Source organism: Nansenia antarctica (assembly GCF_963989245.1).
Source record: "Nansenia antarctica genome assembly, chromosome: 2".
Taxonomy (NCBI): Eukaryota; Metazoa; Chordata; class Actinopteri; order Argentiniformes; family Microstomatidae; genus Nansenia; species Nansenia antarctica.
This window is the reverse complement of record NC_137675.1, coordinates 54,839,207-54,860,123: the sequence shown is the minus strand read 5'-3', so window position 1 is coordinate 54,860,123 and position 20,917 is coordinate 54,839,207. Positions and strand designations below refer to the sequence as shown.

At 45.8% G+C, this 20,917-nt stretch overlaps 1 protein-coding gene across 1 annotated transcript in view; it reads right to left on the bottom strand.

Moving 5' to 3' along the window:
* Positions 1-20,917, bottom strand: part of LOC308150280 (nucleosome-remodeling factor subunit BPTF-like) — a 52,791-nt gene that overhangs the window by 26,911 nt on the left and 4,963 nt on the right. The window contains exons 3-12 of the mRNA XM_080523129.1: positions 20,687-20,907; positions 9,629-9,856; positions 8,849-9,127; positions 3,100-3,291; positions 2,703-2,857; positions 2,008-2,348; positions 1,738-1,869; positions 1,210-1,339; positions 822-957; positions 348-662 (exon numbers count right to left, since the gene is read on the bottom strand). Of these exons, the coding sequence (XP_080379255.1) occupies positions 348-662; positions 822-957; positions 1,210-1,339; positions 1,738-1,869; positions 2,008-2,348; positions 2,703-2,857; positions 3,100-3,291; positions 8,849-9,127; positions 9,629-9,856; positions 20,687-20,907 (2,129 nt within the window). The remainder of the gene's footprint in view (positions 1-347; positions 663-821; positions 958-1,209; positions 1,340-1,737; positions 1,870-2,007; positions 2,349-2,702; positions 2,858-3,099; positions 3,292-8,848; positions 9,128-9,628; positions 9,857-20,686; positions 20,908-20,917) is intronic.

The following is a 20,917-nucleotide window of genomic DNA, read 5'->3' as shown; positions in this document are numbered from 1 at the left end:
AAGAACATAAAGTGAATATAAAAACATATACAAGCATAGAATGAATATAAAAGCAGGGGAAAACAGTCAAAATAAAAGGTAAAGATTTACATTTCTTACACACTATGTGATACATGTCATACACTACTATATATTAGTAGTCTCACTTAACTTGATCACTAACCATCAAAGATTTTGTGAAAACAAGTTCCAAATGGTTGGCCTGATTAGCATGTCTCCTAACAGTCTAAATCTTACAGCAAGCATCAGGAAATGTTAAGCGTTTGTTATTCAAATGATTCACCTTGAGACATCTGGATTGTCGATGAAAGGTATGAGAAACAGATGGATATTACTGAATAAAGTACCTTTTTCTTTATCTAGACAGGTGGCGGGTGGACTTGAGACAACATCCATCTTGTCTTCAGTCTTCTCCTCCACCTGATCTTTATTATCCTCCATCTTCTCTGTGACGTTCTCCTCTTGCTTCTCTTTCAGCACCTGCCCCTCTCCTGGTGAGGTGCTCTGAGATGACTCTACGACCGACTTTAGCTTGTTGTCTTTTTCTGAAGCGGCTGGGACGGGCTCTTCTTTTTCCTGGGTTTCTGAGCCTGTCTCTGTTTTTAGCAAATCTTTCCGCTTGTTTGGGCCAGATGCTGCATTTTCTTTGCCCGTCTTAGCTGCTGTAAAAAGATGGCATTTACATAACATGAAGCAATATACATCCACTGAGCCATGCTGGAGGCATAGTTTCTGCCTCAACACCACAGATCATTAGCAGCAACATGAGACAATGGGGAATAAACAAACAGACAAGCTAAAAACTTAAAATAGCCCTTTACCCTCCAGTGCTTTGCGGTAGTTGGCGTTGGTGTTCCCTGGTAGCCTGGTAACAAAGCGATGGACATGGGTCCTACTGACCCAGCTCCAGCCCCCGTACCCCGTCACTCTGTACTCCTCCCCCTTCTGCTTCCACACCTACACACAGAGACAAGCACAGAGGACAACAACTAGAAGTAGGACAAATCTACAGCTTGTCACAAACAATAACACAACATGTATTGAGGAACACAATATTTTTGGCTAATTATATTAATTTTAATTTAATTAATTATATGAATCATATAAAACACATTCAAAGGTCTCTCTATCTGAAGAATGTGTGCGGTCTAAGATACATAGTACGAAACTTAACACGGTCATTATGTCAGAAAAGGGGCTCAGATGTACCTGGTGTTTGATGGGGATGGTGTACTTCACCCAGGTGGCCTGCAGCAGAGTCTCCTCATCCTCCAACTTTTTCTCTCTCTTTTTCACCTTCTCTTTCTCCTCCCGCTCCATGGAAGTCATGCGATGCAGCCTGAGGCGAGAGAGAGAGAGAGAGAGAGCAAAAACAGAGAGGATAATTTTTATTTTTTTTAGATAAAAACAGCAAGGTGACTCTGGCTTGTTTAGTCAGCAGCGATCCATTATGTTGTACAATGAGCTTTTTTTCACACCGTGGAAAAGCGTGTGCTACTCAGCATACATTGCTCACACCACTCTGCATTTAAAAGAGGAACAAAAGGCTTCAATGCAGTAGAGTGGTGATGCAAATCATAATTAGTCTGCTTTTGCTTTTCCTCCAAAAACTACCTCTTATCCTATTAAAAGCAACATGTGTTAGGTGTTATGTGCAAGGTCCATGTGTTAAAGAATGACGGATTTCTGACAGTCACCCCCCCCCCCCCCCCCCCCCGATCATGGTGGTGTCCTTACATGGTGTGTCCAAGGGCATCTTTCCAGACTGGCAACATGACTACAGGTTTGATGGCACACTCCAGAATGGCCAGAGCCAAGGCAAACTCCCGGGCCTTACTGCACATCTGGACAGCTTTGATCCAATTGGTCCTGGAAATACACAGGGAGAGAAATAAGTCATTGTGTGATGGAATGACATGGCCTCCTTGCATTGCCAATTCCCAACGCATCAGGGATCATCACTACATTTGCTCCACAGAGTAAGGGGGCTGTTAGACAGTAGCCTACCTGTGAGAGGCCCAGTTGGGGTGCATGAAGGGGGCGGGCACGTTGTTCTCCAGCTGGACGATGGTGAGCCTCAGCGTGGAGACGGTCAGCACCTTGGAGCCGTGGATGGAGCCGTTCCACTTGAAGTCCCCGGCGGGGGTCAGGCTGAACTTGTGGGAGAGGTGGCGCCGCTTGTCGTGGTCCTCGCGGTGCTGGTGCTTGTTGAGGGCCAGCGTGTTGGTGCTGTACTGGTTGTGGTAGACCCGGTACTTCCCCTCCTGGCCCAGTTTGAAGAAGTTGTTCAGGTTACTCTTCACGGCCAAATCTTTCTTGGCGGCGGCGACCGGGCGGGAGGCTTCACCCTCGGTACAAGAGGGAGACGTCTGAGAGAGAGAGAGAGAGAGAGAGAGAGACAGAGAGAGAGAGAGAGAGAGAGAGAGAGAGAGAGAGAGAGAGAGAGAGAGAGAGAGAGAGGGGATAACAGACACAGAGATAAGAGGAGATGACCAACTTCAATGGGATTCTTCAATTTGAGAGGTCCTGGTACATTTGCTGATTAAGCATCAACCTCTGGACAGACCACAGTGAGTCATACACTAGACTACTGGTATCCATTCAATGCTAATAATGCAGAGGAGGCCCCAGGTGAGAGACTAGCCTCTGAATGAACCCTCAGGGCAGCAGGCTGAGTGAGGGACACCTGGTTGGGGTCTCACCTCCTTGCCGTCCCTGGGCGTAGGGCTGCCGTCCCGGGAGCTGCCCTCCTTCAGCGGGCTCGGCCTGCTATCCGGGTTAGGCGGGTGGGTCACTACGCGGTTGGGACCCTGTCCAGACCCCGCCCCTTCGCCGTTCACCCTCTCCTTGCCTTCACCTGCAGGTCATGAAACAGATAAGTATCAGGGATCATCGGTTGATAAGAGACAGAGAAACAGAAAGATAGGGAGTCAATGACGACAAACGCAAACACCGACGAAGACACAGTACAGTGGAGGCGAAGATGTACCGAATCGAGCAGCATCTCCAACGTCTCTTGGCTTTCAAGGCCCTTTTTTTAATTGAAAAACGCATTAGCGAGAAGGTCAACGTGGGTGTGACAGGATGGCGGTAGCCTACCTCTGTCGTCCTGGCTGGTGAAGGAGGACTGAGAGGACTTGTCGAGGAGGTCGGGCTCCACGGGGCCTGCGGGGGCGTCCGAGGCAGCAGACACGGGGCTGCTGTTGCTGTTCTCGTCTGTGGCGCGAGGCGGCGGCTGACTCTGGGCGGAGGGGTCCCCCTCGCCACGAGACTCTGGTTCTGAGGGCTTATCTGGGGGGGGGACAGGATCACGCAACGATGAGAGACTGAACACAAACACAAGGCCTTTAGGCTCAGGATGTCGAATCTCACGCCAACACAAAGCTCGAGACGAGATACCGACAGACGCGTGTACTCACAAAGAACAGGATTACAGCAAACACGGGATGAAAAAGCGAGCCAACGTGAAATCATGACAACCGCCCATAAAATCTGTAAAATAAAATCTAATGAGCTTGGCTTGACGCGCCTCGCCTTCCCCCCAGCTTCGACTGTTCCTTGATGATAATGCCCAATTAGCATATTACACCAGCAAAATGCTTAATCAGTCAGTCTAGTGGATGAATAAGCGCTTGGGCAGTCTAGGCAGGCAGATAACACTTCTAAATCCCCTCCAGCTAGGAAAGGCAGCGCAACACAACCACAAGCTGTGTGCCCATTTGCTGCATGGCCAAACTCAGAGAGACATTCTGTAGTCTGAGCTGTGGGCTTGGGTGTGAAAGGCTCCACATACATAGGCAGCTCTGTATGGTCGGAGGTAGCAGGTGGAGGGGTTCAAGCAGGAAAAGCCTTTTGTTTCCGCGAAACGGAACAGAGTCCAATTTCCGAGATGAATTGGAGTGAGATTAAGGAGCTGGGTGTTGTGACAGACTTAGCACGGTGGGAGCTGCCAGGGATGCTGGCTGCAGCAAGCCTGAGGCACCGTTCTTTCTGAGGACAAGTTTTCATAGTGTGTGTCTGTGAGACAATGCACAGCATGAGGACCTGGCAAACACGTTCGAATACAGCAAGAAATACAACATGGAGACGAGGCGAATGGAACAGGTACATAGAACAGAATACCAACAGGCTGCCCGTCCTGAGTGGTTTGTTGTGCCTTACATGAATGAATGAATGAATGAATGAATGGTCTTTATTGTCATTGCTACAGTACAGGTACCAAACAACGACATTTAGGAGGGGTGGCTCCCCTGGTGTTAGGAAAGAAAAAAAAAAAAAAAAAAAAAAAAAAACGTTTAAAAAAAATCACAAGAAGGGAAGGAGCTGGTTTACATAAATAAAGGCTATGTACACTATCCACTATACTATACTGTACAGATAGACGACTAGGGTTGTCATATTGCACAGTAGTGTTATTTCACATTTATTTAAAGTGTTGCAGTTTGCAGGCTTGAAATGTACATGTTTGTGCCTCAGCACTACACCTGATTTTTTCAGTCCAGCAGCTGCCATCAATCCGTCCAGACTGTCATGACTTACATGCGGAGAAGAAGACAAGACAAGACAAGACAAGACAAAAAAATACAATAGAATGCAAAATGGATGGCGAGAGCTAACAGAAAGAAAGACACAATGAAGGGGAAAAACTACCAGGCTGCTGTATCATTGCTTAGTGAGAAATGCTCGAGAGGCAAATCACAGAGAATATTGGCAGCTACATAAGCCGAAAGACTAGAGCCAGAAATGATTTTGGAGGAATAAAACAATACTTGGGAGTAGGATTCTCCTTCAGGAATAAACATTTCAGCAACAAGAGTTGAATGAGAAATACTGGGATGAGCAGTAGTGTTGAAGAGGCCCTCCGGTTCTACAGCCATTAGTCAGGTCCGTGGCGCAGGCTGAAACCCCAACAGAGACCTCATTCATGGTGCTGGTGGTCATACATGATTAGAATTAGAAGTAGAGGATCTGAGAGGCCAACTGGTGAGTTAACACACCAAGGCATTGTCTTACTCAAGGGAAACTATGGCTCAAATGATCCAAAACAATAATGAATAATATACTATATAATATACAGTGCTCTCTTATAGTTCACATTCTAACAGAGCCAATAACTGAATCGACAAATACTGACATTTCCTCATTTCAGTCATAATCACACAGACCAAAACAAGAGGATAATCTGCCTAACTGCAGAGTAACCAGCCAATTTAGAGAATAAGCTTGCTCATGTTCTGTCAACTGGCACGATGGTAGCAGCCGAAAGCATATAGAGCCGTGCCTCCACAGCAATGCACTCTGCGCCATCGCATCCTAAGCCCGGGCCACAGGGTGGGAATGACGGAGAACTACCAGACTGGATTATGATCTCTGTGGATGGATGCTTTGGGGGCAGTCAGCTAGAGCAGTGGTTCCCAACCGGGGGTACGCGGACCCCTAGGGGTAGGTGAGGGGATTGCAGGGGGTACGTGGAAAGATGTGGAATTATAATTTATTTCCCTTTCCAAAAAAATTATTAAATATAGTTGTTTCATAAACCTGTTGTTAAAATGGTACGTTGCAACTTAAGTTCCTCCCAGACAGGTGATGACTGTAACACAAGTGGTAGTCACGTCACATTTAAATCACGTTCACGATCATTTTCGCGCGCAAGTCAGCTAGGCCTGTCAGTATACCGCAAAGATGGACAGATGGCTAAAACGACCAGCTACAGTAACGGTCAGATCAGAGGCAGATCAGACGGTCAGATCAGATAAAAAAAAAAAAAAAAGGACCCCGCTATTATTTGGAAACATATGTTTTGTGGGGATTTACATGTAGCCTACATCGGCTGATCCACCACAGCCACAGTGCTTTTTCTGCGGCGAAGTCCTGGCTAATAATTCAATGAAGCCATACCATTTACAGCGACACCAGAGCACCAAACACCTAGCAACTGTTGGTAAAACTGACGACTTTTTCAAGCGAAAACTGTCAGAGTTCAAGTCAAGTCAGGCTACACTGAAGGAAGCGGCAAGTGTGTCAAGCAAAGCACTGGAGGCGTCCTATGCTATTTCATTACTGGTGGCTAAGTAAAAAAAAACACATTCAATCGTCGAAGATCTGATTTTGCCTGCCGCTATGATTTTGGCTAAAACTATGCTGGACAAGAAAGCAGCTGACGCGCTCAAGTTGGTACCATTATCAAACAATACCGTCTCCCGTCGGATTGATGATATGTCCATAAATATCGTCGGACAAGTGGTGGATAAAATGAAGCAAGCAGGTCAGTTCGCTTTGCAATTAGATTAAATGACCGACGTTAGTGGGGAGGCTCAGCTGCTGGCTTTTGTGCATTATAAAGAAGAGTCGGACATAAATGAGCATATCTTGTTTTGCAAGACGCTGCCAGGAAAGACAACTGGCGAGGAAATATTTCTGATTATTGACAGCTTCTTCAAAGACAACGATCTGGAGTGGAAATGATGCAGTCACATCTGTACCGATGGAGCGGCAGCAATGACGGGTAAGGTGCGTGGGCTGCTTGGGCGTGTGATGAAGGTGAACCCCGAAATTAAGTGGATGCACTGTATTATTCACCGGGAGGCACTCGCCAGCAAAAGGATGAGCCCCGAGTTAAGTGCAGTTATGGACGACGCAGTTAAGGTGATTAACTTCATTCAGTCCCGGCCAATGAACCACAGACTGTTTCAAACTCTTTGTCATGGCAGTGGGTCAGAGCATGAGCAGCTACTGCTTCACACAGACGTTCGCTGGCTGTCTCGTGGCAAAACGCTGCTGCGGCTCTATGAATTGCGCAACGAGGTGTTTGCTTTCCTGACAGAAAACGACCACCCTCTTGCAGCCCTGTTTGAGGATGGAGTGTGGGTTGCGCAGCTGGCATATCTTGCTGATGTCTTCACTAAGCTGAATGAGCTCAACCTTTCACTTCAGGGCAAGTACTCACACATCCTTAACATGTATGACAAAGTGAATGGATTTATAAAGAAGGTTAAATTATGGGAGAGGAAATGTAAGGATGCAGATGTGAGCTGTTTCCCACTGCTTGATGGCCATCTCGCCACCACTGATGCTGACAGAGGTCCTGTGGTGGAAATAGTTAAAGCACATCTGTCCAAACTTGACACTGACTTCAACCAGTACTTTCATGACATTGAAACAAAGTCAGAAAAACTGGACTGGGTGAGGAACCCATTCAGAGTGAATGACAGGAGCAGCAGCAGCCTTCCTGCAAGCCTGCACGAAAATCTGATGGACATGTCCTCTGATCGTGGGTTGAAGATGGCACATGCTGACAAGTCATTGACAGAGTGTTGGTGTGATGTTGAAAAGGAATATCCAGTGCTGGGAAAGTGTGCATTGAATGAACTTTTGCCTTTTGGATCTACATGTATGTGTGAAGTGACCTTCTCAGCTTTGACCCACATCAAAACCAAGCCAAGGAACAGACTGAATGTGGAGAGCAGCCTGGTGACTGCTGTTGCCACACTGCCTCCAGAACTGTCAAAGCTTATAAAAGAGAAGCAACCTCAAGTGTCTCATTAAAGCTCAACTGATGAAAAAAAGAATTGCAACTGCTACTGGGTGAGTCAGAATATTTTTCACAATGGTGTAAATATCTATGTATTAAAGGGGAGTGGTTCAAATGATTTTCATTAATAATCAGTAGAGTTAGATAAGAAGTTTAAGTGTGTGTGTGTGTGTGTGTGTGTGTGTGTGTGTGGATGGTTGGGGGTGTGGGTGGCTGTATTGCAAGTGCAACTGACAATTGTGATGATATTCTGGTTCAATTAGCTCTTGTCCCTGAGAGGGAATTTGTGATAATCATAATGTCTTGAATGTGTTCTCTCTCTCTCTCTCTCTCTCTCTGTCTCTCTCTCTCTCTCTCTCTCTCTCTCTCTCTCTCTCTCTCTCTCTCTCTCTCTCTGTGTGTGATAAGTTTTATCCTGTCTCATCTTGTCTGTTTTCTCTCCCCATCAGTCAAGACTCTGGGATGAGAAAAGGATGACATCACTGCAGCTCAGACAGAAGCCAAAGAGGAGCAGGAGAAAGGGAAAAGAAACAGATATCAAATCAAATTCATTATTATTTATTATTTATTTTTCTATTTTCAGTGAGTGTGTGGGCATGTAGGTGTAAGCTGTTTTTTTCCCCTGATTGAAGTGGTAACAATTAACCATTGAGGTGGCCAGGTGGCACATGTATTGGCCAATTAGCTCATGTAGTCTAATTTTGAATGGCAATGTTTCATGGCAAACATGTGACTTTATAGTCAGATTGTTGTGTGCAGAAAACCGTGTTCAGTGCATTTAAAAAGTGCCATTTTGAATAGCAAAATGTGTGTAAAGCAGAAAATGTGTTTAGAGTTTTGGAGACATGAGAAGAGGTTTTGCTCTCTGTGTGTCAGTTTAAATAATTGTGCTATGCATGTCATTTTATTGTGTTAGCAATTGGAAAAAACTGCAATAGAACATCTGTGAGGTGGACAGATACATAATAGTTAAAAGTCCCAGTGCTGTTATACTGTATATCGGCACTCATGGAATACCTCTTGTCTAATCAAATTACTTGGTCGGAACTAACTGTTGTATAATAAATGTTATATTTGCAAGTTAGAGTTTAATTGATTTTTTTGGGAAATAATCAACACGCATGAGTGAGGGGGTACTTCTGGCATGGCAAAACAGCTCAAGGGGTACACAAGACAAAAAAGGTTGGGAACCACTGAACTTGAGCACGAGACAGATGACATGCAAACGTGCAGCAGGGTATGACATGGGGAGAGGGGGGGGCGGGGTTGAAAGGCTGGCAGGACATGCTGGTGGTTGCGTGACTCTTCCCCATGTACCTGTCCGCTCCTGCTCAGGCTCCGTAGGGCCCCCCCCCCCACAGCTCTCAAGCGGGGCGGGGCAGGCCCCCTCTGTGGGGTTTGGGGTGTCTGGTTTAGGGGGAGTGCTGTCCTGGGTGGATGAGCCAGGCGGTGGGGCCTCGGAGGCAGACATGTCGCCCTTCTCTCCAGCAGGTGGAGCTTCGGCTGCTGTGGGATGCATTGCACAACACTCACTACTGGAGCTCTTGGAAACAATGTCAAGACTTCCGCGGAGACTGCCAGGCAGGCAGGCTGTTCCTGCAAAAGGACACTTCTTACGTAGGACACTACCATATAAACACTTTTTTCCTCAGACAGAAAAAGACTCAGCAACCCTCAAAAGGCCTGGAAGAAACATCAAGACAAAGAGACAGAGAGACGGACAGACAGACAGACTGACAGAGAGAGAGACGGACAGACAGACGGACAGACAGACTACAGACAGACAGACAGACATACTACAGACAGACATACTACAGACAGACAGACAGCTAGCCAGCCAGGCAGCCAGACAGAGAGAGAGAGAGAGAGAGAGAGAGAGAGAGAGAGAGAGAGAGACGGACAGACGGATAGACGGACAGAGAGACAGACAGAGAGACAGACAGACAGAGAGACAGACAGAGAGACAGACAGAGAGACAGACAGAGTGACAGACAGAGTGACAGACAGAGTGACAGACAGAGTGACAGACAGACAGACGACAGACAGACGGACAGAGGGGGATAACAAAAAAAAGTGGGGGGGCAACTACAGCCTTACCTTGTGAGCTAGCCTCCTTTTTGGAATCAGGGTCTTTGAGCTCCCCGTTGTCTGGCCGTGGCGATGAGTCTCCGGGGGTGGTCTCCTCGGCCTTGGCAGAGGGGGTCTCTGTGTCGGGGCTACTGGCCGCGGCGGCCTGCTTGGTCTTCTCAGCCTGCTCCACCGCCCGCCGCTTCACCTCGCCCAGCTCCGCCTCCTGCTTGGCCTGCAGACGCTCCAGGATCTCATCTACGGCCAGATGAAGACACTAGCATGAGGCTAACACATGAGCAGAGGCTAACACATGAACAGAGGCTAACACATGAACAGAGGCTAACACATGAACAGAGGCTAACACATGAACAGAGGCTAAGACATGAACAGAGGCTAACACATGAACAGAGGCTAACACATGAACAGAGGCTAAGACATGAACAGAGGCTAACACATGAACAGAGGCTAACACATGAACAGAGGCTAACACATGAACAGAGGCTAACACATGAACAGAGGCTAACACATGAACAGAGGCTAACACATGAACAGAGGCTAACACATGAACAGAGGCTAACACATGAACAGAGGCTAAGACATGAACAGAGGCTAAGACATGAACAGAGGCTAACACATGAACAGAGGCTAAGACATGAACAGAGGCTAACACATGAACAGAGGCTAACACATGAACAGAGGCTAACACATGAACAGAGGCTAAGACATGAGCAGAGGCTAACATATGAGCAGAGGCTAACACATGAACAGAGGCTAACACATGAGCAGAGGCTAACACATGAGCAGAGGCTAAACATAAGCAGCAACGTTTCACATTGCTTAATTCTTTTTTCCCCTTCTTTTTCTGATCAAAGGAATACAAGTTGTTGTTTTTTTCCCCATGTATGCCTATTATCATATTGAGTCTCTAAAGAGTCTCTAAGGAGAACGAGTGGGTGTTTCAGATTCACACTGAGAATTCCGACAGAAATACAGCATAATAAGAACTGCAATCGAGTTGTTTGGCCAGTAATGTTCCTACCGGGTTCCTGGGTGTTGCTGTACTACAGGATGCCATTAAATACATAATGAAGTCGTAAACCACAGTCGCTTTCAACACTCGCCTTCTGAAAATTGCTCTCCGAAGCAATTCAAAAGAATCGCAAACAAGATGATAAAACGGATATTGGAGAGGAACATACGCAGTGGTGGCTGAAATACTTCCAAGAACACCCTGTAACAGACAGCTAAGCTTGCCAGGCTGGCTCTTATCACCACACCAGAAGGTTTACCTCACACACAGCCTTCAGCCACATCAACATCTCCATCTTACAGATCGCACCTGCGCTTAACGCTGCACTGCTTGATGCAATCCTATGAAATGGTGTGAAGACAAGTGAGTGACAAAGGCTTGTGACAGGTAACATACACAACCACTAACAATACTACAATCAGTAGTAGGGCTGTAACGGCGTACGGATCGCCCTCCACGGTTCGGCACACATGTGTACCACGGATCAATTGCAAAATGTTAACAAGTAATAATATTACTTAATATTAGTTAATATCTCTTGTAAATCACAATGTAGAGTTGCCATGAAAAGATAGACGCGACAGTTGCGGGCTTTGTTTTACTCTAAAGCGCAATGATAGGTTGACAATGCGAAAGAAAAAGAATCCGTTGTTTGCTCACTACACGTGAAGCTGGGAATCCACAACAACAAGGCTGCGTTCGTAAATCCGCTCTGGAATCTGATCAGCGTTCAAGGAACGCCTCTTTTCCAATCAAATTACTTGGTCCCTTTATGACGTCGGACCCAGTGTGCGCTCCGGCGCTCTCAAAGCGAATTTACAAACGCGGCCCAAGTGTATCATGGCGAGTAGGGATGTCCCGATCCCACTTTTTCACTACCGATACCGATACCGATACCTGGGCTTCGGGTATCGGCGATACCGATACCGATCCGATATTTGTATACATTTTTTGACCCCTGAATAATAACAAATACCTCCCCAGTATATAGTCCACACCAACAACAGTTAAATTAAAGACTGCCAGCCTTTATTAAAGCAACAAATGCGACGTGTTGTGGATTGGAACTACGGATCATAAGCTTTCAAATGATGTGTCATACATTGAAATCCGAAAAAATATGAAGTTAGAGTCATTTGAATGTTGTTAGACGTCAGGCACATAGCGCTATGCGCATTTTAAGCGCATATAGGACTCGCGTGAAGCACACAGCGATATGCGCATTTTAAGCGCATATAGGACTCGCGTGAAGCATTTCTGCGACTCGCGTGAAGCATTTCTGCGACACGCGTTTCTGTTCACTGTTTTCATTCCCCCATCGCTTATACACATACGTTTGACTGCGGATGACAGTAGGATCGGATCGGAGCCTTTTTTTTCTCTGGTGCGATCCCCGATCCAGCATTCAGGACCAATATCGGGTCGATATCCGATATCAGTATCGGATCGGGACATCCCTAATGGCGAGTGCTAGTTACGTTGTTCGGCGGAGAAGAACTCGAAATGCCTCCCTCGTCATTTAAATCCCATGTATGGGAGCACTTTGGCTTCTCTGTCAACTATGACGGGAGGCACGAAAAAGGTAGCTCGACAACTTCTGATAATGTAGGCATTTTTTTCATACCATGTTCAAAATAAGGGTTCACTTTATTATTTAGTTAAAAGTGGCATAAAACATGTTTATTCATCTGCTTTAAAGAGCCCAGTGTCTCACTGCTGCAACCAGGCGCCTCCTCCCTCTCTCCTATCATTTAAATTGAGTGTATTTCAGTATAATTATGTAATGTTTGAGTGAAGAATATGTTATATATATTATATATATATGTATATATATGTATGCAGTGTTTCCTCCAGGAATTTTTACATTAGTGGCGGAGAGCCCTGTCCGCACGCATAGCGTGCACGCGCGTTCAAAACAACGACCTAATTTCAACCAAAACTAGAGGGAGGATGGCAAAAAAATAAAAAAATATACAGAATATAAACTTGTGATACCGGTTTCCATCCATCAGCTCTGAAGGTTTACGTTACTCACGGATCCAATGTCCTTCCAAAAGAGCAGTCTTGGCTCCGTCTCAAACACAACAGGAAAAGTATGTCCAACTTGGAGAAAGTTTCCGAGTATTTCCAACTTGCGCGAGTTCTTCAACTTGCGACAGTTTTTCTGCCAGCCATGCAGTTTCGGATCGCTCATAGCCACTGCTAGCTTCAGCAATGTTTGAAGTGTCTGGGACATCTTTTTTCTTGAAAAATCCATCCATCTGTCGCTGTTTTTGTTTAATTTTTAGAAGTTATTTAACGTGATATCTTATTTGTGCACCTAGCTAGCTAGATCAGCTTTTTGTATCTTTTATTTAGATGGTACTACCGGTGACTTTTAGCCCGTTATTTGCGAGGAGAAAACACAGGCGCCCGAGCATTTCGGCAGGTAAGACTGCTGAGTAGGGATGGTTGAGTCTGCACGGTTCTCATGCCGGTTCACATTTAGACCAATCAGGAGTAGCCCTTGTGTCACTTCGTCAACTGAATGTTTAATGTCATTAATCTGATTTTGGATCAGCGGTTAGAGAGAGATGGGCGTGGATTTAGGTGCACTTTTAGTCAACATCCATTATAGCGCTGATCTAGGATCAGATATATTTTAATCAGCTAAAATGTTCAGAGGTAGATTATTTTTTTTATTTTTTTTTATGTTTAGTGGACTGAATCAATTAGTGGCGGAGGAAATTCATTCGTGGCGGCCCGCCACCAATAAATGCATATAGAGGAAACACTGTGTGTGTATGTATATATATATATATATATATATATATATATATATATATATATATATATATTAGGGATGCACGATATTATCGGAACCGATATTTATCGGCCCGATAATGGGACATTAATGTTTATCGGTATTTATCGGTTTTATAAAATTTTACCCGATATTTAACCGATATTATGAAGCCGGAAATATTTCTGCTTCCGGTTTCCAGTTTCCGTGCTCTGCTTCCGGTTTCCGCGCTCAGGCACGCAGTTTGTTTTGACGAGACGCGAGCGAAACATGCCTTCCCCGGTGTGGACATTCTTCACAGTTTCTGAGGCAGATAGTGCGTTTGCAATTTGCAACACATGTTCGACAAAAGTTCGGAGAGGAGGGCAAAGGTCTACGAGTTACAACACAACGAATCTAATGAGTGTATCCACTGTGCAGTGTTCCCCAAGAAACTTCTCCGCTGACGGCTAAGTCGCATGGCTAGCCTGTCGGGAGAAGATCCGCTGCCATCACAGTCTAACGCGGACATGTCTCCAGGTTTACCGACACCATGCTGGGCGGACTTAGTGCCACATAGCCCTGACATCGGTTTCCCGGTACTGGATGACAAGGGAATTGACAGCTTTACCGCTGCTCGCTATTGTAATGTTCTTGACAGACACGGACACGACTTTACTGTAGACATGTAGTTTATTTCTGGTTGCTGGCCGCGACCTACGGCAACTCCGTTGGGACACGACGGATACAGAAAGCGAATCACATCAGTGTGTTAGTGTGGTGTAGTGAGACAACACACAGTATGTTACAGCTATGACCCTAGGAGAGACTCGGACAATGATGAGGTCGCACAACGCATCTAATTACTCTTAGGTGAGCCTTTTTTGTTTTCATAAAAGGAGGCCAGATCTTGGCTAAAAAAAGCATTGTGCACTGTATAACAGATTCTGTTTGTTAGAGGAAATAATAAATGAACATTTGAAGACTCAGAAGTGTTCTCTTTGTTGTGTTAACAATAGTGATGTAAGTTAGATTTGGTGAGATCACTATGGAATATTAAATCATCAATTTGATACATAGCCTTTCTTACCTTCAGGTGTGCATGAACTACAGGTTATCAACTGTGAAATGATATCTGAATGGTCTTTATTGTCATTGATATAGTACAGGTACCAAACAACGAAATTTGGGAGGGGGAGCTCCCCTGGTGCTAGGAAAGAAAAAATAAAATAATAATAATAATATCGGTATCGGTTATCGGCCACGAGAAGCGGGTAAATATCGGTATCGGTTGGAAAAAATGCATATCGTGCATCCCTAATATATATATATATATAACCAGTTTTGACATCTTGAATGTTGTTGGTTTTTGTCACATAGTAAAAGTGGCAAGGAAAAAGCAGTTTTTATAAAAACAAAAATGTTTTGTGTTGATCCGAAAAATTATCCGATCCGTGACTCAAAAACCGTGACACGATCCGATCCGTAAGTTAGGTGATCCGTTACACCCCTAATCAGTAGTCATCCACAGAGATTAATACCGATGTCATTGGCCATTATGTAACAAATTGATACAATGGCTTTTCAGAGAGCCAGTTGTCACTGACAACTCAAACTGAAAGCGAGATTAACTCGAGATTAACACCTGTCTGTGTGTCACTGGCGTGCTAGTAGCTCCAGTGAGCCGCAGAATGCAACAATAGTCTGGAAATTACGTGTATGAAACTTCTGTTTGTTCGAGAATAAATACCACGTGCAAAGACAATAAGAACATACAGTAGAGACCCACACTAGGCCTGTATTCTCCACAAACAACTGCTGAAAGAGCTTTAAAATCTGAATTCTGTGAGGTACAATTGACTAGGCTAGAGTGTGTACAACACATGAACCAGCAGAAGACATATTTCTGTGAGAGTGCCACGACAAAAGAGCATGAAAAATATATTATTTCCAATTCCCGGGTTCCCCAAGCAGCCGTAGTTTATCATAACGAAGGTTTATACTGGGAGAGGAACAGCTGTGCTGCGGCTCTAATGAACAAAGGGGAGGTAGCGCGGTGCAGTGCAGCGTGGAGAAGGGCTCACAAGCATGATAAACACGCCAGCGAGACCCATTCATCACCTCACTGTCTCTGGTCGAGATGGAAGACCAGAAAGACCCTCAGTCAGAAGATTCTCCTAACGACACGCAACTACAAAAATTACCAATACGATGCTTGTTTTTTTTTAAGCTACGAGTAGTCACAACAGGAAGACTGATCTATAAATTACTTGTATGAAACTTCTGTCTGGGTACTAAGGGGAAAAGCATTGAGCTGATGCTAGGGATGCACGATATTATCGGCACCGATATTTATCGGCCCGATATTGAGGAATTAATGTTTATCGGTATCGGTATTTATTATAAAATTTAGCCGATATTTAACCGATAATATGAAGCCGGAAATATTTCTGCTTCCGGTTTCCGGTTTCCGCGCTCTGCTTCCGGTTTCCGCGCTCAGGCACGCAGTTTGTATAGACGAGACGCGAGCGAAACATGCCTTCCCCGGTGTGGACATTCTTCACAATTTCTAAGGCAGATATTGCGTTTGCAATTTGCAATACATGTTCAACAAAAGTTCGGAGAGGAGGGCAAAGGTCTACGAGTTACAACACAACGAATCTAATAAGTCACCTGAAGAATCACCATTGCAAGCACGCTGTATGGAAGGAATATCAAGCACTAGGTAGCCTAGCCGCTTAGGTAGCCTAGCCTTCAGAAGGTAGCCTAGCCGCTTAGGTAGCCTAGCCTTCAGAAGGTAGCCTAGCCGCTTAGGTAGCCTAGCCTTCAGAAGGTAGCCTAGCCGCGGTGGTAGCCTAGTCTTCAGAAGGTAGCCTAGCCGCGGTGGTAGCCTAGTCTTCAGAAGGTAGCCTAGCCGCGGTGGTAGATAGATAGATAGATAGACTTTATTTGTCATTGCTACAGTACAGGTACCAAACAACGAAATTTAGGAGGGGAGGCTCCCCTGGTGTTTAGGAAAGGAAAAAGAAACACATTTTGGAAAAAGCATAGATGCATAAAATCACAAGAAGGTAAGGAGCTGGTTTACATCAATAGAGGCTATGTACACAATCCACTGTACTATACTGCACAGATAGTCAACTAGGGTTGTCATATTTCACAAGAAAGTATTTTTTCACATTATTTTAAAGTGTCACAGTTTGCAGGCTTGAAAATGTACATGTTTGTGCCTCAGCACTAGCTGCCATACAATCCGTCCGGACTGTCCTGGGCCCAGAACTTAGGCCTTTTCTGTGTTCAGGGCCTTGACGGCCCTGTGGTAGAAGCTGTCCTTCAGTCTGTTTGTCTTAGCGGCCGGGTAGATGGTACATGGTAGCCTAGTCTTCAGAAGGTAGCCTAGCCGCGGTGGTAGCCTAGTCTTCAGAAGGTAGCCTAGCCGCGGTGGTAGCCTAGTCTTCAGAAGGTAGCCTAGCCGCGGTGGTAGCTCCACCAACTCCATGATTTTTTCATTGATTGCTTGAGCCTTTGAGCTGTCTGCTGTCTTCCTGCAGTTTTCAAATGCGTGTTCAATGTGTTGCACCGCGGCTAGGCTACTGCTTCTGAAGGCTAGGCTACCACCGCGGCTAGGCTACCTTCTGAAGACTAGGCTAGCAAAGGTTCTATGAGGTAGGAATTGTATTCAGTTTGTATATTAGGGAACACCAATGGAAAACGTGTCTATTATTTAGGTGAGAATGTGAATGTAGGCTATACAAGACAAATTGTTTACAAGGAAAACATGCACTTTTTGTTTTTCCATGTCAGTGCAATTTATTTTGAATTCTTATGCAAAACGTTTGATGGGCTTTATCACAACCTACCTCATCCTCATGCACTAAAAGTAGCATAGCCCAGCCCTTTTCAGTTGCTTTATTAAGCATACTAGTGTAGCCTACTATGTGCCTTGTATCATTCTGTTTATCTGCAGACTAAGCAGCCATTTGGCACTAGTTTCTGTAAAAGTTCTATAAAACTTTTGGTTCTTTAAAAGTCTTTATTTTTGTATTGACTGATGCACAAGGTGCACTTTATTTTTGACACTTTTTTGATCTAATTACTCTTAGGTGAGCCTTTTTTGTTTTCATAAAAGGAGGCCAGATCTTGGCTAAAAAAAGCATTGTGCACTGTATAACATATTCTGTTTGTTAGAGGAAATAATAAATGAACATTTGAAGACTCAGAAGTGTTCTCTTTGTTGTGTTAACAATAGTGATGTAAGTTAGATTTGGTGAGATCACTATGGAATATTAAATCATCAATCTTTGCTCACTACATAGCCTTTCTTACCTTCAGGTGTGCATGAACTACAGGTTATCAACTGTGAAATGATATCTGAATGGTCTTTATTGTCATTGATATAGTACAGGTACCAAACAACGAAATTTGGGAGGGGGAGCTCCCCTGGTGCTAGGAAAGAAAAAATAAAATAATAATAATAATATCGGTATCGGTATCGGTTATCGGCCACGAGAAGCGGGTAAATATCGGTATCGGTATCGGTTGGAAAAAATGCATATCGTGCATCCCTAGCTGATGCTTTTATCCAAAGCGACTTACATTGCAGTGAACATTTTCTTCAGTATATATGGTCCCGGCAGGAATCAAACCCACAACCTAAGTGTTGTTAGCACCATGCTCTACCCACTGAGCCACAGAGGACCACACTGAGGACCAGAGGACCACACTGAGCCACAGAGGACCACACTGAGCCACAGAGGACCACCCTGAGGACCAGAGGACCACACTGAGGACCAGAGGACCACACTGAGACACAGAGGACCACACTGAGACACAGAGGACCACACTGAGACACAGAGGACCACACTGAGGACCAGAGGACCACACTGAGGACCACACTGAGACACAGAGGACCACACTGAGGACCAGAGGACCACACTGAGACACAGAGGACCACACTGAGACACAGAGGACCACACTGAGGACCACACTGAGACACAGAGGACCACACTGAGGACCACACTGAGGACCAGAGGACCACACTGAGGACCAGAGGACCACACTGAGACACAGCGGACCACACTGAGACACAGAGGACCACACTGAGGACCAGAGGACCACACTGAGACACAGAGGACCACACTGAGGACCAGAGGACCACACTGAGACACAGAGGACCACACTGAGACACAGAGGACCACACTGAGACACAGAGGACCACACTGAGACACAGAGGACCACACTGAGACACAGAGGACCACACTGAGACACAGAGGACCACACTGAGACACAGAGGACCACACTGGACCACAGAGGACCACACTGAGACACAGAGGACCACACTGAGGACCAGAGGACTAGGGATGCTCCGATCTGGATTTTTGGGGCCGAAACCGATCACCGATTTTTTTTCCTCAAGATCAACCGATACCGATACCGATTTTTTTTTAAATACATAACTGTAGGCCTACTGACTGGATAGCCTACATATTTTTTGCTTTTTAGACAAAAGTTTTGATCCATTAGGCACCAAGCAAACGCAGACCCATTTTTATGGCATAGTAAAAGTCTGGCCTATCACCCAGTTTAGGGCCTGAAGCCCAAGTCAGTGATATGGCTGTATAAAAGACATCATAAACGTGGCCTTCATGGTTTACATACTGTTACGTCTTCCTATGTTTTCTGTTCAGTTATCTGTCTTCCCCAGGGGGGGAAAAAAAAAAAAACGGTTTTTGCGATCGGCCATTTTTGCCGATCACCGATCGAGTCATTTGGAGTGAAATCGGCCGATTTAAATCGGTGGCCGATAAATCGGAGCATCCCTACAGAGGACCACACTGAGACACAGAGGACCACACTGAGACACAGAGGACCACACTGAGGACCAGAGGACCACACTGAGGACCAGAGGACCACACTGAGGACCAGAGGACCACACTGAGACACAGAGGACCACACTGAGCCACAGAGGACCACACTGAGGACCAGAGGACCACACTGAGACACAGAGGACCACACTGAGCCACAGAGGACCACACTGATGGCACTTTTCCATCTGGGTCCCGCTTTAGCGCGGTACGCTTTAGCGCGGTATCACTTCGGGGTCAGGTCGGGTCACTTTTGATCTGTTCTGGTTTCCATTATACACAAACCGACCCGGACTAGTAGGAGGAGTAGAGGATAGTAGGCGGAGTTACGCGTCACACGCAGCCTGGCAAAAAGCTTCCGGGTGTACACAGCAACAGCAGTGATTATTTTGGAGAGAAAGAGAAAGAGAGAGATGAAGCTATGTACACATTTCAAACGTGTCCGGAAAGAGGAGAAGCCAGGGAATTCAAAAGTGTTTGAATGGAGTCGATCCTCCACTCCTATCACCGTGGACACAGCGCGGAGCGAATTCCCTGTTAAAACCAGCATTTGACTCATGAGTGAATGGTGAAAATGGCTGGACGGCTGCGGGCGAACTCCCGGTTCATCGAGTTTACGGTTAAAAGCATAACTTCTCGGGGTGTCAGCGCGGTGGTTAAGGGCTCAAAATGACCGTAGACAGATGGTGAAGTTAGCAAAGGAGTATTGTGTTTTTTTACCACCTCCACAGCCGGTGTTATTCACGGACAAACACGGTGCATAATAGCGATTTTTGTGTTGTGCTTGTTGTAAATAAAAGTTATATGATTCATTGAAATGACATTAAACTAAGATAATACGATGGTCAGCATAATTTTCCGAATCTTTATTAATAAGCTATTACAGAAAATGTAGTGACATTTTCCTAGTGAATGTGGTATTTTCAAGATGGCGGTTGTGAAGAAATATTATGGGATGGGACATGGGATGACGATTGTCCATTGACCAATCAACGGTGTGCAGCGTCACACGTCACACGCAGCCTGGCAAAGACACAGGTCCCAGGTACCTGCTCCGATGTGGTACCTGGGACCTGGGACGAAAGCGACCTGGACCGACGAATGGAAAAGGGGACCGAAGCGGGCTGACCTGGGTCAGCACCAGGTCAGCACCAGGTCTGCAACGTAGTGGAAAAGTGCCATGAGACACAGAGGACCACACTGAGCCACAGGGAGCTCAGTCAACATAGAGGAGTGGTAGAGCTCCATTCATTCTCTGCACCACCGAGAGTCAAAACATCAACACTGCCCTCTCCAGGGTGCTCAACTCCCTAACAGACGTCCACGTGTTCACCAGCAACCTTCAACACACAGCCCAACTAAAGCCATAGTCATTCTCCAAGGGATTAGTTCAGAGCCACCAGCAGCAGCAGCCGAAAGCCCAGTCTTACCGTTAGCAGCGGTGAGGAAGGCTTTGTTGGTGCCACGGGCCTTGTTGGTGAGGTCCTCTGTGATGTCCATGTGAGTGTGCACCTCCTCCCTCATCTCCTCCAGCACGGCACACAGGTCGTTCTCCCAGTACTCCTGGTCCAGGCACTCCAGCAGCTCCCCCAGCTGCACCTTGGTGCTGTAGTACCACATCTTCTTCTTCTCGTGCTCCCCGTCCTCCTCGCTGGAACAGA